This window comes from Artemia franciscana, chromosome 11 (genome assembly GCF_032884065.1).
Source record: "Artemia franciscana chromosome 11, ASM3288406v1, whole genome shotgun sequence".
Lineage (NCBI taxonomy): Eukaryota > Metazoa > Arthropoda > Branchiopoda > Anostraca > Artemiidae > Artemia > Artemia franciscana.
The window spans coordinates 39,241,535-39,263,608 of NC_088873.1; the positions used below are offsets into that span (position 1 = coordinate 39,241,535).

The window sequence follows — 22,074 nt, forward strand, 5'->3', positions numbered from 1 at the left end:
ATTGGTTGTGATTTAACGTTTTAGTATGTTTTACAAGTACAATACCATACAGAGTTAGAGGTACAAGTATGGAATAGCAATAACCAAGAAAAAGTTGGAATGTAACCTGATAACTAGAAAAATATCACAGAAAAAAAAAATCGCAAATAGGTTTTTAGTACTACGATTTGTCTGTATACATTACAAACAGTTTTAAATAGTAAAAATTAGTAAACAATTTGAATAAGTAAAAATGATAATATGTATTTATTTCTTTTAATATACAACTTTGAAAGGTTCCAGAACCATATGCCTACACCTCTCTAGCCCCTTAGTGGAAAGAGGTTGGGTCATGGATTTGGAAAAAAGATAACCGTTGCGGAATTGAACCCTTGACATTCCGACTCATAGTCTAACGCTCTAGTAACCGCACTATGACGTCTGATCATCTTATCTATTGGCTTTTGTAGGACAATAGTTGCAAAAATTACAGCACTTTTCCAGGGACTATGGAGGGTAATGCCATCACCAAAAGCACACAGGGTCATGTCATCAGCAATAGCACAGTTATTACACCTTATTCAATAAATACAGTTGTAATTGGCTATTATCAAACGTTAAGTTAATAAAGGTTTCAAACAATTCGTGGTAACGAACTGTAAGTAATGAGCGACCCGGCTCAATAGTAACCGAAACTCTAAAGAACAAAATTTTGATACCAATAGATACATCAAAAGAATCGGATTTTATGCTTATTTCAAATATATTAGTTTCATCAATTTTAATTTTACCCATCAGTTACGAGCTTGACAAATACTGTTTTATTTTCGAAAAAAGGGGGGGGAACACCCCCTAAAAGTCGTAGAATTTTAATGAAAATCACACCATAAAATTCTGCGCATCAGATAACGCAATTGTAGAGGTTTCAAGCTCAAATCTGCAAAAATGTGGAATTTCGTATTTTTTGCCAGAAGAAACAACTTCGCTCTTTACTTCCCTAGAAAAAATTTGTTTTTTTAAAGTAATCTTTGCCCATTTTTGATTTAAATTTAATGTAGAAGAAACACTACAACGATCTTTTTTTATTTTTTCGAGGGGGGCAGCCCTTCACATAAGGAACAATTTCTGTTCGTTTCAAGTTTTAATGTCGCTCCTTACTTTCAGCTGAAAAAACTTTGGTACTTCCTTGTTATATAGAACAAACGCGAGAAATTATATCACGAACAGGAGACAAACATCGGTTTTCATTGCCTTTATACCAGACAATTAGCTTCGGCTCGGTGGGAAAATACATTGTAGCTTTATTTTAATTAAATATTTAGTTGGTATTTTAGTTAGGTTATGTTACAATAGGTTTGTTCAGGTTACGTATTTAATATATGCAATGCTTTACCCCACCCCCCTAATGTGGAAATATAAAGCCCAAATTTGTATTTAAACTGTTATATTTTTATCTTACTTAGGAATATTTCATTATAATAAATCTAACTTCGATTCTCGCGAATATTCTATATAACAAGGAAGTACCAAAACTGTTTTTATTTAATTTCTGATCGTTTTTCAAATAATGCATAGAAAACCATGCTACACAAAATGGTGAACACGATTTTTGAAGGTGGCCAACCTTGACAGTTAGGAAAGAGTAATTATTTTTCTAAAGAGATTTTTAAGGTTTTCGAAACCTAAGGAAAATGTTGGTATGTCTAAATTGTTTTACTAATCATTTCCCCCTCCCCCTGATAAAAAACCAAAATACTTTAGACATACAGGTATGGAATAGCAATAAACAAAAAAAAAGTTGGAAGTAACATGAAAACTAGAAAAATATCACAGAAAAAAAAGCTACATATAGGTTTTTAGTGCTATGATCTCTCTATATACATGACAAATAGTTTTATTATGTCTTTAAAATAGTATAAAAAGTAAATAATATGAATAGATAAACATAATAATCAGTAATCTTTCTTTGAAGATACAACTTTGAGTGGTTCCAGAACCACATGCCAACACTTCTCCAACCTCTAAGTGGGAAGGGGTTTGGGTCTGGGGTGTACTTTGTTCCAAAAATAGTGTATGTAACATTTCACAATTAACAAAAAAAATCATAAAAATAGTGAATTAGCAGGAAAATTATCATATATAAGGAACTAAACCGCAATAGGAAAAAAAAATACCAGATTAAGAATTTTGTATCCCTTGTCATTATGAACGCCCTAGTAACTGAACTATGGCAGCTGATGATCGAATTACAATCTGTTGGATTTTATAGGATCATAATTGTTTAACGGTATTTATGCATTATGCCGCCCGCATTCATTTTCTTCATCCATTGACGCAATGTGAAACCGGTTTCTTCCGTTCGTTTCTTTCAGCTTTGCGTGAGACATACAACAACAAGTGACAGAATTGATGGGAAAATATAATTTGGGAAATATATTTGCACGTTAGAGGGGGGTGGGGGTAAAGTGTTTGGACAGTTTGAAGTTAGAAAACAATTCTTGCTTCATAGTATGCAGAATAATTGTACCTAACACACTTTGCATGCAGACTCGCTATACTTTACCCCCATCCCTCCTAATTATTATTATTATTATTATTAATTTATTACCCGTCAAAAGCGGAAAAGACGGAGTATATAAAAGAAAAGGAAAGAAAAGCACAAAAATTTAAATACACTTCCACTACAAATATTATAAAATAACACTAGTCCAGGGGTGTTGGCTCTTAAAACATTGTTACTGAATTTGAAGATTCTTCTCTCTATGACCATGGAAGGGTTGGTGACCTTATATTTCCTGGAGATGTCGCCATTGCTGTGCCACAAAGGGAGACGCAGGAGAAACTTAGCATATCTGTAAAATGCGCTGCAAATGGCTTTCTTTTCGGTAGCTGTGAATATTTCCCAGAAGTGAACCAGAGCAAGCAGATGGGGGGGGGGGGGGTATTAAAAGCATTGTATAGCCGGGCAAGGAGAGGACGGTTGAAACGATACTTATTGGCAACAAGTAATCCGTAAGACGCTCGTAGACGGGAACAGAGGTGGTTTGTCAGTGCTGAGCGTGTGTCCTTCAATGTAGAAGAAATAGGAAGGCCAAGATACGTAAGGGACTCACAAGGCTTAATCAGAGTGTCGCCAATTTTAACGGAGAGGTTAATTGAAAGCTCATTTTTTGAACCATTGAAGAAAAGAAGTTCTGTTTTAGATTCGTTGAAGGAAAGTCCCATCTGCTTGTATGCCGCTGCAAGTGAGTCGTAATTTTGTTGAAATAAAGATATCGAACGAGAAACATGAAGAATGTCATCAGCAAAGTTAAGCAGCGAAAGATTAATCCCACGGAAAAAGCACGACGGCTTTATTACTTGCTGTGCTTCGATAATAGCGTTATTAAACAGTGATGGAGAAGTATTGCTACCTTGACACTCAGCATTTCTTTAGAAGGAAAAGTGTCGGACGGAGAGGGGATCAGGATAACAGCTGAGAGCTTGTTATACATACTGTAAACAGGGGAAAGGATGCAAGAGGAAACACCTCGCTGACGGGCTTTAAGCAGGATATGGCCATGGATGCCAGAATCGAAGGCTCTACTAACATAAAGTGCTCCAAAGACGAGAAGATCACCATTTTTATCTGCATCAATAAGAAGATTTGCAAGAACGCTGTGAACGTGTTCCTGTCCTGAGTGCTTTTTGAACCCGAACTGGTCGTCCGGAGTAGTGCATCGAAGTGCAATTTCATCAAAAATAAGGGATTCAAATAGCATACAAAAAATAGTTGAAACAGTGATCGGAAGATATGAAGCGCACTGGTCAGCTGGTTTACCTTTCTTGAGAACAGGATGGACCAATCCAACAACAAAGCTATCTGGAACGACGCCAGTAACGAAAATCATTTGAAATAGCACAGAAAGGTGCTCTAGGAGAAGATTGCTGACAAAGCTTAAATGGATACCAGATGTACCATCGATGCCCTTAGATTTCTTTTTTTTTAACTTATCAATTTTGGAACGCATCAAGGACGGAGTGACCAGGACACCAATATCCTTAACTGCAAACTAAAGCTCCTTATCTAGGGCCTGGCAAAAGGTGAAATTATATAGCCCAAATTTGTTTCTAAAGTATTATATTTTTGTCATACTTAGGTATATTTGTATACCTAATATAGGGACATATAGGGACTATGGAGGGTTATATCGTCACCAAAAGAATATTTATTTGACCTTAAAAAAAAAAGATGAGATGGTCTTGAACCATCTTCTGGTGGCATGCACTCTTTGTGACAATTTGTATAGGTCAAACTATTTAGTATGTTGCCTAACTTTGTGGCATAGCTTAGTAACTATGATAGTAATGAAGAGTAGGAAATGAGGATAAAGACACGATTTGAATATTCGTAAAAGATATAATAAACACTAAATACTAGTTCTTTTAGGGGTGTAGCAAGAAAAACAGAACGAAGAGATAGAAATGCATAGAAGACATTTAAACGAGGGTTTTAAGTATAGGCAACAAAGCATTAACTAATCACTATTTCTTCTTAAAAATAGTGTTTTAATAAACAGTGTCAACTCTGACAAAGGAGGGATCATAATCAACCAGCTGGCATACACATACAACATTGACATTCTCACTGGATCCGTCACTGAACTCCAAACCAAATAACCTGAAAGTAGTTACTGGAACCTTCGGAATGAAAATAGACAAAGATAAAACGGAAGCCACACGCGTCAAGGTTCAATAGCCCATCCCAAAAAAAAATAAAAGAGCAGGAATAGAATGGGTAGACCCATTCTCTTTTTTTTTTGGTAGATGGCGCTGTTGCGCTAGCACAGCTGCAGAGCCCATCTACCAAGTTTAGCTCAATAGTGCCCAATTTATGTGTGCTGGTTCGTCAATGGCGTCACCAGTTAAAGCAGTGACTATCCTGACAGTTTTCCGTGCCATCAATATGCAAATTAAGTACAGGAAAGATACTTTATTTGACCTTTCTTCACCCCTGTATACGGTGGCGCCATCTACTTTTTCGAACTTGGTGACTTTAATCTTCTGACGAAACCACCAGATGCTGCTACCGTCCCTTTTTTAGATGTCAGCACTCTTCACAGTAGAGCTAAACAAAGCCGAGTGATATTTTATTCTTTTTTTTTGTGTGTGTTAGTTTGTTATTTAGCATAGTGAAGCAACGCAAATTAGCTGTTAGCTACGATGTTGTTTAAATAAACCTATCTCTCTCTCTCTCTCTCTCTCTCTCTCTCTCTCTCTCTCTCTAGACAGCTTGACATATCTGGGGAGCCAGATCACAAGGGACAATAATCACTCGGTGGACGTCAAAAGACACCACGCTCTGTGTAGTGCCGGCATCATTCTTATAGCTATGTATGGTTGTGAAACGTGGACTGTCAGAGTAGATGACTCCAGGCGACTCGCCACGTTTGAGAAAAACCTGCTGCGTCGAATTGCTGGCATAACATATGTAGATCGAGTCTCAAATGCCAACCTACTCAAAAGACTGCAGTATAACACTACCATCCTGAACAGGGTCCACGTCGAATAATTCAGGTGGCTTGGCTACGTCCAGTGCATGTCCAACTACCAACTACCGAAAATTGCCTTCGAAGGTCGCATCCATGGTTCTCGCCCTCGCGGTTGCCCTCCAAAGCACTGGAAGGAGAACTTCTCCAACTGCATTCTCCCTGGTCTTCTCAGAATGGCACAAAGCAGAGAGCTGTATAGGCGACAACTACATTCGCGTGTGAGGAGAGAGGCCCCAAGACGACCACCAAGGCCGGATGGGACTTCAGTCAAGTAAGTCAATGACTTTGACAAAATTTCTCATGACTTTAATCAAAATTTTACTTTTCATAACAACGAAGCGTATCTTTAAGCTTTTTAGAGTTCAATATATTTTGCTTAAAGTACAGAATTCACAGTTTTATAAAAAAAAAAGTCTATTCCTCTATTTCCACTTCCGTCATATATATTTATTACACAGTTGATGTCTACCTCAATATTTCAGTGAACGTTTGTAATGGCCAGTCCTGTCAGTCTAGTGTTCTGTCAGTCTAATGTCCTGTCAGTTTAGAGCTCTTCGTTAGTATTTCCTCTTCTATTCATCCTAAAATATACGAATAAAGACCAAAATTGTCAGAAAAATAGGAACTCTAATAAAGATGCAAGTAGGTATGTGCTCCAAACTAAGTAGATGAGTTGAAATACTCATAAAAAAACAAATAATTATGTGTTTGTTATCTTTGTATTTGATAGGTATAGATTGGTGATTTAAATTTTCAGGGTTTCAAGCTGTGAAAATTTCTAATTAATTTTGTTTTTAAATCTTGATGTTTTCAGATATTCAATTCAAACGTTTAAATCTTGATATGTCTGTTGAAAATAAAACACAAAAATAAAAATTCGAAATTTGACTTAGATTTAGCATTAAGTAAGAGAATTTTCCTGTAGCACCAAACTCGCCAAAGCACTGGACCACCCCTAACTTCCCCCAAAGAGAGTGGATCCAGTTCGGTTACGTCAATCACGTATCTACGACATTGCTTATTCTACCCACCAAGTTTCATCCCGATCTCTCCACTCTAAAGGTTTTCCAAGGTTTATGCCCCCCCCAGCTCCCCCAGTGTCACCAGATCTGGTCAGGATTTAAAATAAAAGCTGTGAGACATGAGTTCCTTCTAAATATCAAATTTCATTAAGATCTGTCACCTGTTCTAAAGTAAAAATACCTCAATTTTTCAAATTTTTCCGAAATAATTCTCCCTCCCCCCAACTCCCCCAAAAAGAACAGATCCGTTCCAATTATGGCAATCACATATCTAGAACTTGTGCTTATTCTTCCAATCAAGTTTCATCCCGATCTCTCCACTCTAAGTGCGTTCCAAGATTTCCAGTTTCCAAGATTTCTGTTCCCCTCCAACCCCTATGTCCCCGGATCCAATTCAAAATGAAAATGAAGCATCTGAGACATAAGATATTTCTAAATATCAAGTTTCACTAAGATCTGATTACCCATTCGTAACATAAAGAAACCTCAATTTTCACAATTTCCAGTTTCCCCCCTCCAACTCCCCCCAATACGAGCTCTGAAGCACAAGATCCTTCTAAATATCCAATTTAATTAAGATCTGATCACCCGTTGGTAAGTTACAAATGCCTCATATTTTCTAATTTTTCTCAATTACCCCGCCAACTCGCCCAAAGAGAGCAAATCCTTTCCGGTTGTGTCAGTTATGTATCTTGGACTTGTGCTTATTCTTACCACCAAGTTTCATCGTAATCTCTCCACTCTAAGCGTTTTCCAAGATTTCTGCCCCCCCCCCCCCAACTCCCCCAATAACACTGGATCCCGAAATAAAAGATCTGAGTTACGAGGCCCTTCTAAATATGAAATTTCATTAAGATCTGATCACTCCTTCGTAATTTAAAAATACCTCGTTTTTTCTAATTCTTCAGAATTAACCCTCCCCACCTCCCCCAATGAGAGCGGATCCGTTCCGGTTATGTCAATCACATATTTAGGATTTGTGCTTATTTTTCCCACCAAGTTTCATCCCGATATCTCCACTCTAAGCTTTGTCCAAGATTTCCGGTCCCTCCCAACTTCCCCCAATGACACTGGATCCAGTCAAGATTTAAAAAAGGGAGATCTGAGTTACGAGGTTCTTCTAAATATGAAATTTCATTAAGATCAGATCACCTCTTCGTAAGTTAAAAATACCTCATTTTTTCTCATTTTTCAGAATTAACCCTCTCCCAAACTCCCCCAAAGAGAGCGGACCCATTCCAGTTATGTCAATCACGTATCTAGGACTTGTGCTTAGCTTTTCCTCCAAGATTCATTCCGGTCCCTCCACTCTAAGCGTTTTCCAAGATTTTAGGTTTCCCCCCTCCAACTCCCCCAATGTCACCAGATCCGGTCAGGATTTAAAATAAGAACTCTGAGACACGATACCCTTCTAAATATAAAATTTCCTTCAGATCCGACCACCCGTTCGTAAGTTAAAAACACCTCATTTTTTCTAATTTTTCCAAATTAACTGTCCCCCCATTTCCCCCCCCCCCCTAGATGTTCAAATCGGAGAAACGATTATTTTTATTTAGTCTGGTCTGGTCCCTGATACGCCTGCCAATTTTCATCGTCCTAGCTTATCTGGAAGTGCCTAAACTAGCAAAACCAGGACACACAGACCGACCGACCGACAGAATTTGCGATTGCTACATGTCTCTTGGTTAATACTAAGTGCCATAAAAATCCTCAGTGGTATATAAAAAAATAAGAGCAATAAACTATATGTAAATTAGTTTATTAGGTATAAATTTTGTTTATTTTTATCATGTCTTTTAGTTTTACCGCTGATGATGAACACTGTATATGTGTTCGAAAAATCCAGTTAAAATTTTATATCTATTCACCGTCAATAAAATGTATCATCTCTATTTTGAACTGTTTTACTTTCGGTATATATAGCAGTTTAGACAACCCCTATACAAAAACGTAACTATATTTTGTGACTGGTTTGCATTGGAGAAGGTAAGAAATGCTGAAGTAATATTGCAGTTGCATTCTGGTCCCGTGGTTAACTCAAGTTGTGTGATTTTCCCTTTTTTTATATTTTTTTTATTTTTGAATGTTTGAAATAAAATCAATGCCATTTCACTGATTCAAACTGTGAATTCAGAGACCCATCTATACCAGCTAGATAAAAAAATAAACACATAATTATTTGCCTTCTTTTATAAATAATTTTTCGAAAATATATTGTTCTTAAATGATTACTCCAACCTTTGAAGGAGTATTTTGCCTCATACACTTAGTTTTAAGTATATACTTATACAAACCTTTATTAAAGTTTAAAGAGTATGGCCTTTATTTTAATGTTTGAGGATGAACAGAGGTGATTTGTCATAGTTGTAGTTATTTGTCATAAAGTATTATAAGGTATCATTTTTTCCCTCCCCACTTTGCTGTTTTTTTGCCATTAATTGTGAAAAGTTCATTTTAGTTTTTGGACGTGGAATATTTTAAGGTTATATTTTACTAATTTGTGTTACATTTCTTTTTTTACCATTTTTACCTTTGAATGATGTCTCGTTAGATTAATTTAAGACTTTTGTCTTGCTGCCTTAGTTGTTTTTGTTCTTTCCTTTTCTTCAGATATCTGAAGCAAACTTGGCTCTATTAGAGCTTGGAAAAGACTTTTATGGCACTTGGTATTAACCAAGTAACATATAGCGATCGCAAATTCTGTCGGTTTGTCAGTCTGTCCGTCTGTCTATCCCGGTTTTGCTACTTTAGGCACTTCCAGGTAAGCTAGGACGATGAAATTTGGTAGGCGTATCAGGGACCGGACCAGATTAAATTAGAAATAGTCGTTTTCGCGATTTGACCATCTGAGGGGAACTGGGGGTCGGTTAATTCAGAAAAAATTGAAAAAAATGAAGTATTTTTAACTGGGATCTTAATGAAATTTGACGTTTGGAAGGATATCGTGTTTCACAGCTCTCATTTTAAATCCCGACCAGATCTGGTGACAGGGAGTTGGGGGGGGGGGAACCTAAAATCTTGGAAAACGCTTAGAATGGAGGGATCGGGATGAAACTTGGTGGGAAAAATAAGCAGGAGTCCTATATATGTGATTGAAATAACCCGAATGGATCTGCTCTGTTTGGGGGAGTTGGGGGGGGGGGTAATTCTGAAAATTAGAAAAAATGAGGTATTTTTAACTTAAGAAGGAGTGATCGGATCTTAGTGAAATTTGAAGTTTGGAAGAATATCGTGTCTTAAAGCTCTTATTTTAAATCCCAACTGGGTCCGGTGACATTGGGGGGAATTGAGGGAGGAACCTAGAATCTCGGAAAAATCTTATAGTTGAGGGATCGGGATGAAACTTGGTGGGAAAAATAAGCAAAAGTCCTAGATACGTGATTGACATAACCAGAACGGATCCGCTCTCTCTGGGGGAGTTGGGGGGGGGTAATTCTGAAAAAATTAGAAAAAATGAGGTATTTTTAAACTTACAAAGGAGAGATCGGATCTTATTGAAATTTGATTTTTGGAAGGATATCGTATCTCAGAGCTCTTATTTAAATCCCGACTGGATCCGGTGAAGGGGAAGTTGGGGGGGGGGCGGAACCTAAAATCTTGGAAAACACTTAGAGTGGAGGGATCGGGATGAAACTTGTTGGGAAAAATAGCACAAGTCCTAGATACAGCATTGACATAACCGGAACGGATATGCTCTTTTTGGGGGAGCTGGGGGGGTTAATTCTAGAAAATTAGAAAAAAAATGAGGTATTTTTGACTTACGAAAGAGTGATCGTATCTTAATGAAATTTCATATTTAAAAGGACCTCGAAACTCAGATCTCTTATTTTAAGTCCTGACCGGATCCAGTGTAATTAGGGGGGGGGCGGAAATCTTGGAAAATGCTTAAAGCAGAGAGATCAGGATGAAACTTGGTGGAAAGAATAAGCAGAAGTCCAAGATATGTGACTGACATAACCAGACCGGATCCGCTCTCTTTGGTGGAGTTGGGGGTGGGGGAGTAATTCAGAAAAACTAGAAATAATGAGGTATTTGTACTTACGAACGAGTGTTCATATCTTAATGAAATTTGATATCTACAAGGATCTTGTGCTTTAGAACTCACAATTTAAATCTCGACCAGATCCGGTGACATTGAAGGGCATTGGAGGGGGAAACCGGAATTCTTGGAAATCGTTAAAATTGAGGTATCTTACGAACGGGTGATCGGATCTTAATGAAACTTGATATATAGAAGAATCTTATGTCTCAGATGCTCCATTTTCAATTCGAATCGGATCCGGCGGCATAGAGGGTTGGAGGGGGGAAACAGAAATCTTGGAAACCGGAAATCTTGGAAAGCCCTTAGAGTGGAGAGATCGGATAAAACTTGATGCGAAGAATAAGCACAAATTATAGATATGAGATTGACATAATTGGTACGGATCCGTTCTCTTTGAGGGAGCTGGGGGTTATTAATTTGGAAAAAATTGAGATATTTTTAACTTAAGAATGGGTGAACAGATCTTAATGAAATTTGATATTTAGAAGGCACTCATGTCTCAGAGCTCTTATTTCAAATTCTGACCAGATCTTTTGACTCTGGAGGGAGTTGGAGGGGGAAACCGGAAATCTTAAAAAACGGTTATAAATGTCGTAGATACGGGATTGACGTAACCGGACTGGATCCGTTCTCTTTGGATTTGCTGTCTTTGGGGGAGTTGGGGGGTGGGGTTCAGTGCTTTGGCGAGCTTGGTGCTTCTAAACGTGCTAGGACGATGAAAATTGGTAAGCGTGTCAGGGAGCTGCACAAATTGAGTTGATAAAGTCATTTTCCCCGATTCGAATATCTGAGGGGCTGAAGGGAGAGCAAACATTAGAAAAATTGAGGCATTTTTAACTTACGAGTGGGTGATCGGATCTTAATGAATTTTGATATTTAGAAGGACCTCGTGACTCAGAGCTCTTATTTTAAATCCCGACCGGCATTAAGCCTCTGATTTTCCTTTTAAAGCAATCTATTGATTCTTAGTATTTTGCTAGAGCTCATACCATATGAGCTCTTGGCTCTTCCGACCTTGTCACAAGTGCCATATCAGCTCTTAGCTCTTGTTAATTATTAACTTACTGTATTTTTAACTATTTTTTTTGTTATATAAATTTAGAACATAGATTTAAAAATCATAAAAACTTAAGAAGATGAAAAATCTCACTTACTTTAAACATAACTTTTAATTGGTGAATTTTAGCATATCGATATATTTTTAAATTATAAAGTATGAAGAGAACTGCCTGTGCAAAACTACCAACTGCAAGGGCCAAAAGCCCAAATGATTAGAGGAAGGCAACAGAAAGCCAGCTTTTCGTAAGCAAAAAGGCCCTCATAGACATAAATCAATGCACAATCCCTTTTATCAAATGAACAGTCCCTGAAAGTCTTGAGCCGCCTACACATCTAGCATCAAACAAGCCCCTCCACCCCTTTTCCATTATGAAACCTATTTCCATTATATATATATATATATATATATATATATATATATATATATATATATATATATATATATATATATATATATATATATATATATATATATATATATATATATATATATATAATGAAAAGAGAAATCACCAGTGCAACAGCACAAACACATAAAAAAAAACAGAACGAGAAAAGGAAAACTGTTTTCCTACATTAGTGATTAATATAGATCAGCACTTGAATGAGGCCTTAACCATACTCATCCATACAATCACATAGGTCAAACAACATAGCCATACACAATCAACCATTAAGAATAATCCATGGACAGGCAGTCGCGTCGTCAGTAAGCATAAGTCGTCATTTACCAAACATTAAAAAGAAAAAGACAAATATTTCATAAAGAACAATGTTGGCAGAATGTGTTTTTTTTTGTCTTGGATCAGGGCACTTCGTATCAAAGGAGTTATCGTAGAAACTTAAGAAGGGGGTCATTCGATTCAAAATTAAAAGGGGTATTGACCTTTTTAATAGTCGAAAGGGATTGGAAGGCAACAAACCCTCCTCCCACGCCCACCATTTCCCCAGACACATGCAATAAAAATTCTGAGATAGCCATTTTGTTCAATGTAGTTGGAAGGTCTGTAAATTATGTCTTAGAGGATGACACCCTTCCCCAGAGCCCTCAGGGCAAAGGTTGTAAGTAATGCCCTGGGCATACAAGGCTTTTATAGCAAGCATTGCCATAGAAACTTCAGAAATGGTTTATTTGACTGGGAATTGAGAGGGCTAGTGCCCTCTGAGAGGGCTAATAGTCAAAAGAGATCCGAGGGCGAATGTCCTCCCCCCCACCCATCATTTCCCCAAACGCTTCTGGTCAAAATTTTGATATAGCGATTTTGTTTAACTTAGTTGAAAGGTCTGGAAATTATGTCTTTGAAGATGAACCCTCCCCCCCCTCCACGTCCCTCAAGACAAGGGTTTTAAGTTATGCCCTTTGGGCACATAATGGTTTTTATAGAAAGCATTGTTGTTGGGATTTCAAAAAGGGCTCATTTGATTGGAAATTGAGAGGACTAGCACCCTTTTTATTAGTCAAAAGTGATGGGAGGGCAAATGCCCCCCCACGCCAATCATTTCGCCAAACACTTCTAATTAACCTTTTGAGATGGTAATTTTGTTAAATGTAGTTGAAAGGTCTGGAAATTATGTCTTTGAGGATGAAAAAGCCCCCCAGCCCTCAGGGCAAGGGTTGTAAGTTGTGCCCTATGGCATATGAGATTTTTATAGAAAGCGTGGTCATATAAACTTTGGAGGGGGCTTCTTGGATTGGTAATCAGAGATTCTAGTGCCCCTTTTAAGAGTCGAAGTGATCAGAGTGCACCTAACAACCCCCCCCTCCACACACTCACATGTCATATTGTCCCGAAATGCATCTAATAGAAATTTTGAGATGGCCATTTCATTGAAAAAGTCTAAATATCATACAACAAGGTTTTTGGGGTTGAAACAAACCCCCGGAGCCTCGGGATAAGGGTTATAAGTTGTGCCCTGGGGGCATTTAAGGTTTTTATGGAAGGGATGGTTGAATAAACTTTAGAGGAGACTCATTTGTTTGTAAATTGTAATTCCCTTTTAAGTGTCAAAAGTGATGGAGGGCAGTAAGACCCTCCCTTCCTCAACTACCCCTATTCACCAAACAAATCTGGTTAAAATTTTGAGATGACAATTTTGCTCAATATGATCCAAAGAACATATAACAATGCCTCCAAGGTTGACACCCCCCCCCGGCCCTGGGGATGGGGTTATAAGTCATGCCCTGGGGGCATATAAGGTTTTTATGGAAATAGTGGTCATATAAACTTCAGATTTACCTCAATTGATTTGAAATCGGAAGTTAGAGTGCCATTTTTCAGAGTCAAAAGTAATTTGAGAGCAACCAGCCTCCCCCCACATGCTCATCATTTCCCCAAAGACATCCAATCAAAATTTTTGGAGATAGCAATTTTGTTCATTGTAGTTGAAGGATTAGGAAATTATGTCTCTAAGGAAGACACCCCACCCCCACAGCTCTCAGGGCAAGGGTTGTAAGTTATCCCTGGAGGCATATAAGGTTTTTATAGAAAAGGTGGTCATATATACTTCAGAGGGGACTCACTAGATTGGTAATCAGAATTTCTAGTGCCCTTTTGAAGAGTCAAAGTGATCAGAGGGTGGCCAACCCCCCCCCCCCAGAAATAGCATTCTCTACCCTAGGTGTGGTTATTAACAGATGCTTTCTGATTTCAGAAACTATTCCAGCTTGAACCACATGTGATTACACCAACTTCCTGCTTGATAGATATTGGTTTACTACCACTGAATGATTTTAGCTGAGCTTGGGTTGTTTCGTAGGTTCTACATCTTGACACTGCAATTTCAAGAGTTAATGAGTCACCTTCTGCTAACAGTTTCTCTTGAATAGCTTGGTTTCAAATTCCACAGACAATTCAGTCACAAATCATTTCATCTTGTTCTGTGTACAGACATGGTTTGGCCAATGTTTTTAATTCTGTGATGTACCTTTCAATACTTTCGTTTTCTAACTGGTCCCTCTTCTGGAAGCTGTATCTTGCAAACACAGTGTTTTTCTTTGGGCTTGCATAGTCTTTAAAGTATTTGATAAGGGGTTCAATTTTGTTGGCTTCACTCTTTTCCATTTCAAAAGTATTGAAGATCTCTTGTCCCTTTTCTCCCGTCCAGATAAGCAGGTAGGCACACTGAGATTTTTCTGTCTTTTCTGCCAGTGGTCCCATAGGCATCAACTGGGCATGCTGTTCAAATTGATTCCATTCATCTGCCAAGGAGGTGGCATCCCAGTTTATGGATGGCTGCTGGACTTCCATAGTGCTGTTAGATTTCAATGCCAAGATCCCACTTCTGACACCATGCAACATTTGTGATTAATGCATTTATTTAAGCCAAGCTCATATAAAGAAAAAGCAATATAAGCAAGCATAGCACACACAACAAGAATAAATACAAGCACTAGCAAAGCAATCATAATCACTACACCTACTGCACTACAACAGGACACAAGGGTCCCTGAGCCACAGTTTGGACTGTAGATTTATTTGTGAAAGTTTCATTCCCATAGACTAACCTGGGGTGCCAGACCAAAGTCATGTCACACCATCAGCAAGATGTTTCAGAGGAGGCTCAACATAACCTCATATTGCTGGACATGCAATTAAGATAATAGCCAAGGCTACTGTCCTCAATAAATTTTTGAGTTGGCAAATGATATTAGCAATTACTTAGCTTTAAAACATAGTCACTTTCATTCTAGTTTAACTTACCTTCATCCAAAATAAGTCTAAAGAAATGGAAACAGGAGATCAACAAAAAAGCTTAGCCTTCTTCTATTTTGAATAGGCCTAGAAATACCTAATAGCCTATACTACTCACTTTTTAAAGACTTCTGTTAAATACCTGATTAAATTTGGAGGCTGAGACCAACAGAAAATGAGTTGGTTAAATCTTATCCTAATTTTTGGCAGCTTCGGCTCCTTTGTTGTAAGATTTCTTCTTTGTTAAGCCTTCTTAGAATAGCTCATGTTTTATAATTTCAAACATTTAAATTTCTTTGAAATATGGGAAATTTTAGATGTCACTTAGAGATTTAGAATACTTAGAAGAAATCGAAGGAAATAATCGAAAATAGAAAAAAAATGATTCCAGCCAACCTTTTCTCAAGATTCCAGCTAATTCAGAATATAGTAAGAGATAATTATCATGAAAAGCCTTTAATTGATCGTAGTGCAGGTTAGAATAACGTATTATTTGATCTAAAACGAATTTGTTCGATGGAGTCTATTGACATAATAAGTCGAAGTAAGCTAATCTATTGACAATAGGCCTATAGCCTAAACTTGTTCTACTTCTTGACCTAGGACTTTGGTAACATTTATCCTCTACATTAGTTCAAATTTTTGGTAAGTATTCATCTAGATTCTTATAGGCTAGGGTAAAATTCTAGTTGATTGACTTTTGGCTATCTCAGAAAGGGGTTAGGTTAGAAAAATGAAACTTTCAGGGATGAATCTAAAGGCTAAAGTATGTTCCTGATAGGTATTTTGAAACAACTACCTCCAGTCCTTCTCCCTCTAGAGGGCCCTGACCTTTGATGACCTTTTAAAACAAGTGTGCTATAAAATTGAAACCTTGCAAAATAGATCTTCTGCTTAATTGAAGTACAACAAAATTGTTTTCAGCTTCATAACTTTGCTCAATTCCATTTTATAAGGTTTTAAATATATTCAAATACATTTCCTAAATTTTGAAAAAAACATTGATAAGGCTCAAAATTCTACTCAAATAACAGGAATTGCATTTTAGAACTAAAGGCAGTGAAAAGCACCTAGTAAATGAAAATTAAGGTAAAATGTTGTTTTGTCAAAATTTCAATAGGTACAGACCTGTCATGTAGGCAATTTTCAGGGCCCTTTAGAGGGAGAAGGAGTGGAGGTGGGTACTTAAAATACCTTCCCAGGACATACTTTAGCCTGTAGACCCATCCCTGAAAGTTTTGTTTTCCTAACCTAAACCCTTTCTGAGATAGCAAGAAGTCAATTAACTAGAATTTTACCCCTTATAGATCTTGTGGGAAAATATTTTGAAGCACCACCTCTTTTTCCCTCCAGACAGCACTGATCTGTAGCTATCTGCATTGTAAAAGTGAAAACTTACAAGATAGATCATCTGATTGTATGAGGGATAAATATTAATGCATTTATATAATTGACCTACAAAAGTGACATACCACTTGATTCCATGCCATTTTTATGCTCAATCTGAATATAGGCTAGTAATTACTTTAGCTATCTAGCAAATTCAATTTAAACCTTTTTTGGACCCTTGAAAATGAAAATTTCTTTCTATGGTTTTTGGGTATAAAAAGGGTTAAAATATTGGTTTCAAACTTTCAATTCCATAAGAACCAATGTAGTTTAAGTTACATAACCCACAAGCATTGATCTATCACAATTCAAGTTGGATAAAAAATTCTAAACAATTTTTCCATCCACCAAGTTTCTTCTCTGTACTTTGTTGTTTTTTCATTTAGGCAGAATTGTAGTTCCTGGACTTAAATTATACTAATGATTTAAGCATCCTAGATGAAAGTATGAGCAAAATGAATGAACTCTTAGACATTTTGTGAGTTCAGAGACCTAGAATAGGTTTGAAAATTACTGTTAAGAAGACTAGGAATAAGTGAAGATAAAAAGGTGACATTGGGTGACAAAAAGATTGACCAGGTAGGCAGCTTCACAGTAGGTTGTATAAAAAATGTGGTTCAATCCTGCTTTCTAGGTCTATAATGAAAGAAAAGTTTAGATGGTTTGGGCATGTTCTGCAGATAAAGGATGACAGATTGCTGAAGATTGTCCTTTTTGGCCAACTGTTTAAGGATAAATTGAAAGCAGGTCATCCTTGTCTATGGTAAGAGGATTTCATAAAGAAAGATTTAAAGGAAATGAGTACTTCCTGGGAGGGTATAAAGAGGGAGGCTTTAAATAGATTGGGATAAAGGATTGTGCATAGTTATGTTGGCCTCATGTGGCTTGGTGCTGCATTGAGTTGTTAGTAGTAGTAGTCTTAAGCAGACTTACAGAATAAGGAGAAAACATGGCAGAATTTTTCTGAATTTTTATTCAACTTGAATCATGAAAATCAATGTTTGTTAATTATACAACTTTTAAAAAATCCTTAGATTGCTGCAAGCTCTAATCTAAGGTAACAAAATGATTTTTACAATGAAATAGTATGTTTGAAACCATTTTCATGCTCAAAACTATAATAAGAAATTATCATCAAGGGTCTTAAAAAGGTTTAAAATTGAATTTTCAAGAAAATCAATAAGGCTCTTATATTCATATAAGGTAAAAAATGGCATCAAGTGGTGTGGTCACTTTTTTCATAGGTCAGTTATGCAAACTGCTCCATATTTACTGAATGAGGTGCAAGAAAAGTGTTTTTAGGCTCTTACTTTTGCTCAATCCCTATGGGACAAATTCTACTGATATTTGTTAAAATTTGGAAAATATGCAGTTTTCAACATAACTTAGCTAGGATGAAAATGAACACATCACTTATTGTCTTTTTCATACCCCTTCTAAAATCAATAATTGCTTCTGGGGCAAATTGTATTTTGAGCCTTTAATGTGGCCCCAAAATGTAAAACACTGTATATTCAACAAAATTTTAAAATGCAATTCTAAAAAAACATGCCTAGTGGAAAAAAAAACCTTATTGCTAATTCAGGAATGATAATTATTATTTTTGTCTTTGTAGTATTTGAAAACAAGCTTGTAGTAATTTTTAAAAAGAGCCCAAAACATTTCATAAATGATGTCAGATCAAACCTGACTTAATTTTTCAGAGGTTTCTAACTATTTTTAAAAATTTTTCTGCAAATTAGTCCTATAATAACATTTCAGTTTTGAAGACAAATGTAAATAATAATTTGGTCTACCATTCCTGATTTGGCTATAGATGGCAGTTTTTTGGAAACATATTATAAATTTTGGTTACTATGGGCTGTTTTGAGTCTGTCATAGGCTCAAAATGTAATTTCCTTCAGAAATAATTCTTCAATTATGAAAGACCATAAAAAAAGACAAAAGTTTATGTATTCACTTCCATTCTAGCTAAGTTATGTTTTAAAACTTTTCTGATCATAATGTGACCATCAAAAAGCATACTTGGCAAGGGGTCAGCATCTTGACATCCATCCTCAATGTTTAAAACACCAAGGACATCAAAATTAAGAAAAAATTGTCTTCTGGATCCATTTTAGGTCTCTTCATACCTGAAAACCGTGATTTTCTAAGAACTTTCTTTTGGTAGTTCCAAAACTACAAGGTTTCTAGGGTAGGATCATATTTTTGTCAGTGTTAACACATTCAACCATGAAAATAATTTAGACAAACTGACCAGTTGAATTTGACACCATTTGTGTTCTATGGAATATTCAATGTTAGCAATCTGTTGACTCAAAAAAACTACACCTTCAAAGGAAAGCTGCACCTTCTTCAGCTGGTTGCTACCATATTCTTTAGAGCAAATTTAAAAGTGCCTATTTACCAATATAGTAGCTTGGTAGTGTTCCCTTTGGTAAATATTTAGCCCTGTATTTATTCCTGAATGTTTCATTCACTTAACCTACCTAATTTCCCAGTTATCAAGAAGTCCCTAAGGTAGAATTTATAATTAGCTGCTAATGCAGAATTGCTCCTCCTCAGAAGGAAAAACTATAAAATTCTGATAGCAAATTCAAAAACTTTTTAAAACCTGATTTCTGTCATTCCAGAAAGCACTTTACTTTACCACCACCCTTGATGTGCAAACATATACCCCAATAATTTATCTTATATCTATATCCCTACACCACACCCATATCTTCAATGGATTTAATGGTAAAGTAGCTATAAGATCTGTATAGTAGCAACAAGATCCATAAAAAAGTAGTAGCAACAAAGTAGCAAACAAAATATAAAAAAAAATCCATATTGGGTGTGTATATAGAAGTTCTAGTGCAACCAGTCTTGATGTTTGTGAATTATATCTCAAAGCAATCATTGGTGAAATAGCATCTTCATTATCACCAACTGTTGTATCTGATTATTATTGGTGATTTTAACTTCCCATTAATTTAGTGGGTTGATGGTCTGGGTCATGCAGTATATAGTAATGGAGATTCACCATTTTTGTCTTTGTCTATCTGATAACTTCCTTCTTCAAATGGTTGATAAATCAACAAGGCATGATGGTGATCAGAATGGTTCCTTGTTGGATCTTTTAATTTTGAGCAATCCAGATACCCTCATCAGAAATGAGTTTCTTCCTCCAGTTGGCAACAGCAACCACTCAGTCATCCTATCTGTGTTACCCTTGAATAGTTGTCTGCATCCTAACATCCTAACTAACTTTTTTGACTATTGAGCAATACAGAAGGAACTAGCCTTAGGAAATTGGTCAGAACTAATCATTTCTAATATTAACAAATCATGGACAAATGTTAAGGAAGTCCTTCTATCAACAGAGAAAAAGCAATCCCATGTCATCTACCAGAAACAATTTAATTCCTCACAATGGATGCAAAGAGAATAATCAACAGGAAAGTCAGAACCTAGAAAAGATACAACAAGGATAAAACACAAGAAAATTGGCACAGATATGCAAAGGCTCAGAACCTTACCTCCAATGTAGGTAGGAAACTGAAGCCTGAACATGTGGAGAAGCTTGCCTCAGATATCAAGGCAAACACCAAATCTTTCTGGAGGCATGTTTCTGCTAAAAATCCTAACTACCCTACCATTTCTGATCTCAAACATAATGGCATAACCCATTCATTGCCAGTAGACAATTTTAATCTATTGAATTCTCAGTTTGCCCAGTCCCTACCATCCGATCTTGTTTTACTATCCCTGAAGCACCATCAGTTTAAATATCTGATCCAACAGCTAAATTGTCAATTACTGAAGAACTGGTCTTAGCTAGCCTTGATAAACTTGAATCTAATAAACCCAAGTGATCAGATGGGATACATCCAGGGCTCCTCAAAGGGTGCTGAATGTTCTCAGTTCTCCCCTGTGTTGACTCTTCCAGCTGTCCCCACAAAATGGAGAACTACCATCTGATTGGAAAACATATATTGCACCAATCCATGGAAAAGACCCCAAAGATCATGCAGAAAATCACCATCCCATCAGCATTGCTTCTGCAGTTTTAAAGGTGCTTCTGAGATTTGACAACAGAACTCTAATTCAGCACTTGGAAACTAACAACATCCTCACTTCCAATACATCTTTAAGATTCATTGATACTAATATAATACAGACATATGAGTATGTTACATCATTTGTGGATAAAGATCTCCCTGTCAACATGCTGTTCCTTGACCTCTCAAAAGCATTTGACAGGGTTTGTCATGAATTCCTCATCACCAAACTAAAGGAGCAGCTCCTCACTCTTTATGCTGATGATTCAAAACTTGTTGGCAAAGCAGCCACACCCTCTGACCTGCAATCTATACCAAAAGGACATTGACATTCTTGGGACTTGGGCTGATACATGTCTTCTCTCTTTCAGTAGTGATAAATGCCATGTAATCCATTTTGGCAAATTACAATAAACATCAGCAGTACCATCTCCAAGGTAACCTCTTTTGGCAGTCTCTGAAGAAAGAGATCTTGGAGTCATTGTTGATTGTCAACTTAAGTTCAGCAACCATGCAAAATCTGTATTGTTGTCTGCCTCCCAATCTCTCAGAATAATCAAAAGAATTATCTCCATCAGATACCCAAGTGTGTTTATGAGACTTTACAAGCACTAGTTCACCCATGCCTAAAGGTTGGAATAACCCTGGCGTCACCCTACTTCAAGAGGGACAAGGAAATGCTAGAAAGTGTACAACAAAAAGCAACCAAAATGGTCCAAGGCTTCAAACAAATGTTATACAAAGAGCGTTTACAGCACTTAAAGCTTCCTATTCTCACATGCCAGAGGAAATATGGCAAAATGATTATGGCCCACAAAATTATGTCCAGAAATATTTCCCCTGGTCTCCTTCTCGCCCTCCCCCATCAGTATGTTCTGTGGCAAGAGGGCATTCCAAGAAAGTCTTCAAGAAATACTCCTCAATCTGAGAAAGAAGCTATTTCTTCAGCCAGCTAGTTGTGTAGAAAAAACTGTCTGAAGATACAGTGGCTGCTGATTCAACAGTGGATTCAAGCAAGATCTTGACAAAGAATGGTAACAGCAAAAATTCCTGTACGACTGGGAAGCTGTTGAGTCCTAAACCCAAAAAAATATAACAAGCAATTGCATCAAACAACCTACAGAAGTCACAACAGAGCATTAAAAGATAGAAAAACCTTAGATTTACTCCAAGCTGCAATTTAAGGTGATCAACAAAATCGAGAAACAAGAGAATACATTGAGAATATAGCCATAATTGGGGCTAAGCATTTGCTAACAGTGGGAGGAGATGGTATAAATTAAAGTGAAACATTTTTAGGAATGATATTAGTATATA

General features: G+C 36.8%; 3 protein-coding genes across 3 annotated transcripts in view; 1 reads left to right on the forward strand and 2 right to left on the reverse strand.

The window, feature by feature from the left end:
* The window catches only part of LOC136032616 (golgin subfamily A member 6-like protein 22), an 82,314-nt gene extending 66,711 nt beyond the window's left edge, over positions 1 to 15,603 (reverse strand). Inside the window, exon 1 of the mRNA XM_065712889.1 lies at positions 15,468 to 15,603. The gene's annotated coding sequence lies outside the window, so the exon portion shown is untranslated. The remainder of the gene's footprint in view (positions 1 to 15,467) is intronic.
* On the reverse strand, positions 3,336 to 3,869 carry LOC136032617 (uncharacterized). The gene has a single exon (XM_065712890.1). It carries the CDS (start codon positions 3,867 to 3,869, stop codon positions 3,336 to 3,338), a length of 534 nt encoding a protein of 177 aa, XP_065568962.1.
* Positions 15,604 to 15,615: 12 nt separating the features above from the next.
* The window catches only part of LOC136033205 (NADH dehydrogenase [ubiquinone] flavoprotein 2, mitochondrial-like), a 35,345-nt gene continuing 28,886 nt past the window's right edge, over positions 15,616 to 22,074 (forward strand). The window contains exon 1 of the mRNA XM_065713916.1: positions 15,616 to 15,754. Coding sequence (XP_065569988.1) covers positions 15,707 to 15,754 — 48 coding nt within the window. The 5' untranslated portion in view covers positions 15,616 to 15,706. The remainder of the gene's footprint in view (positions 15,755 to 22,074) is intronic.

Bases quoted from the DNA above. Each gene is read 5' to 3' on its own strand.
- LOC136032617 (XM_065712890.1), bottom strand. From the start codon at position 3,869: ATGATTTTCGTTACTGGCGTCGTTCCAGATAGCTTTGTTGTTGGATTG.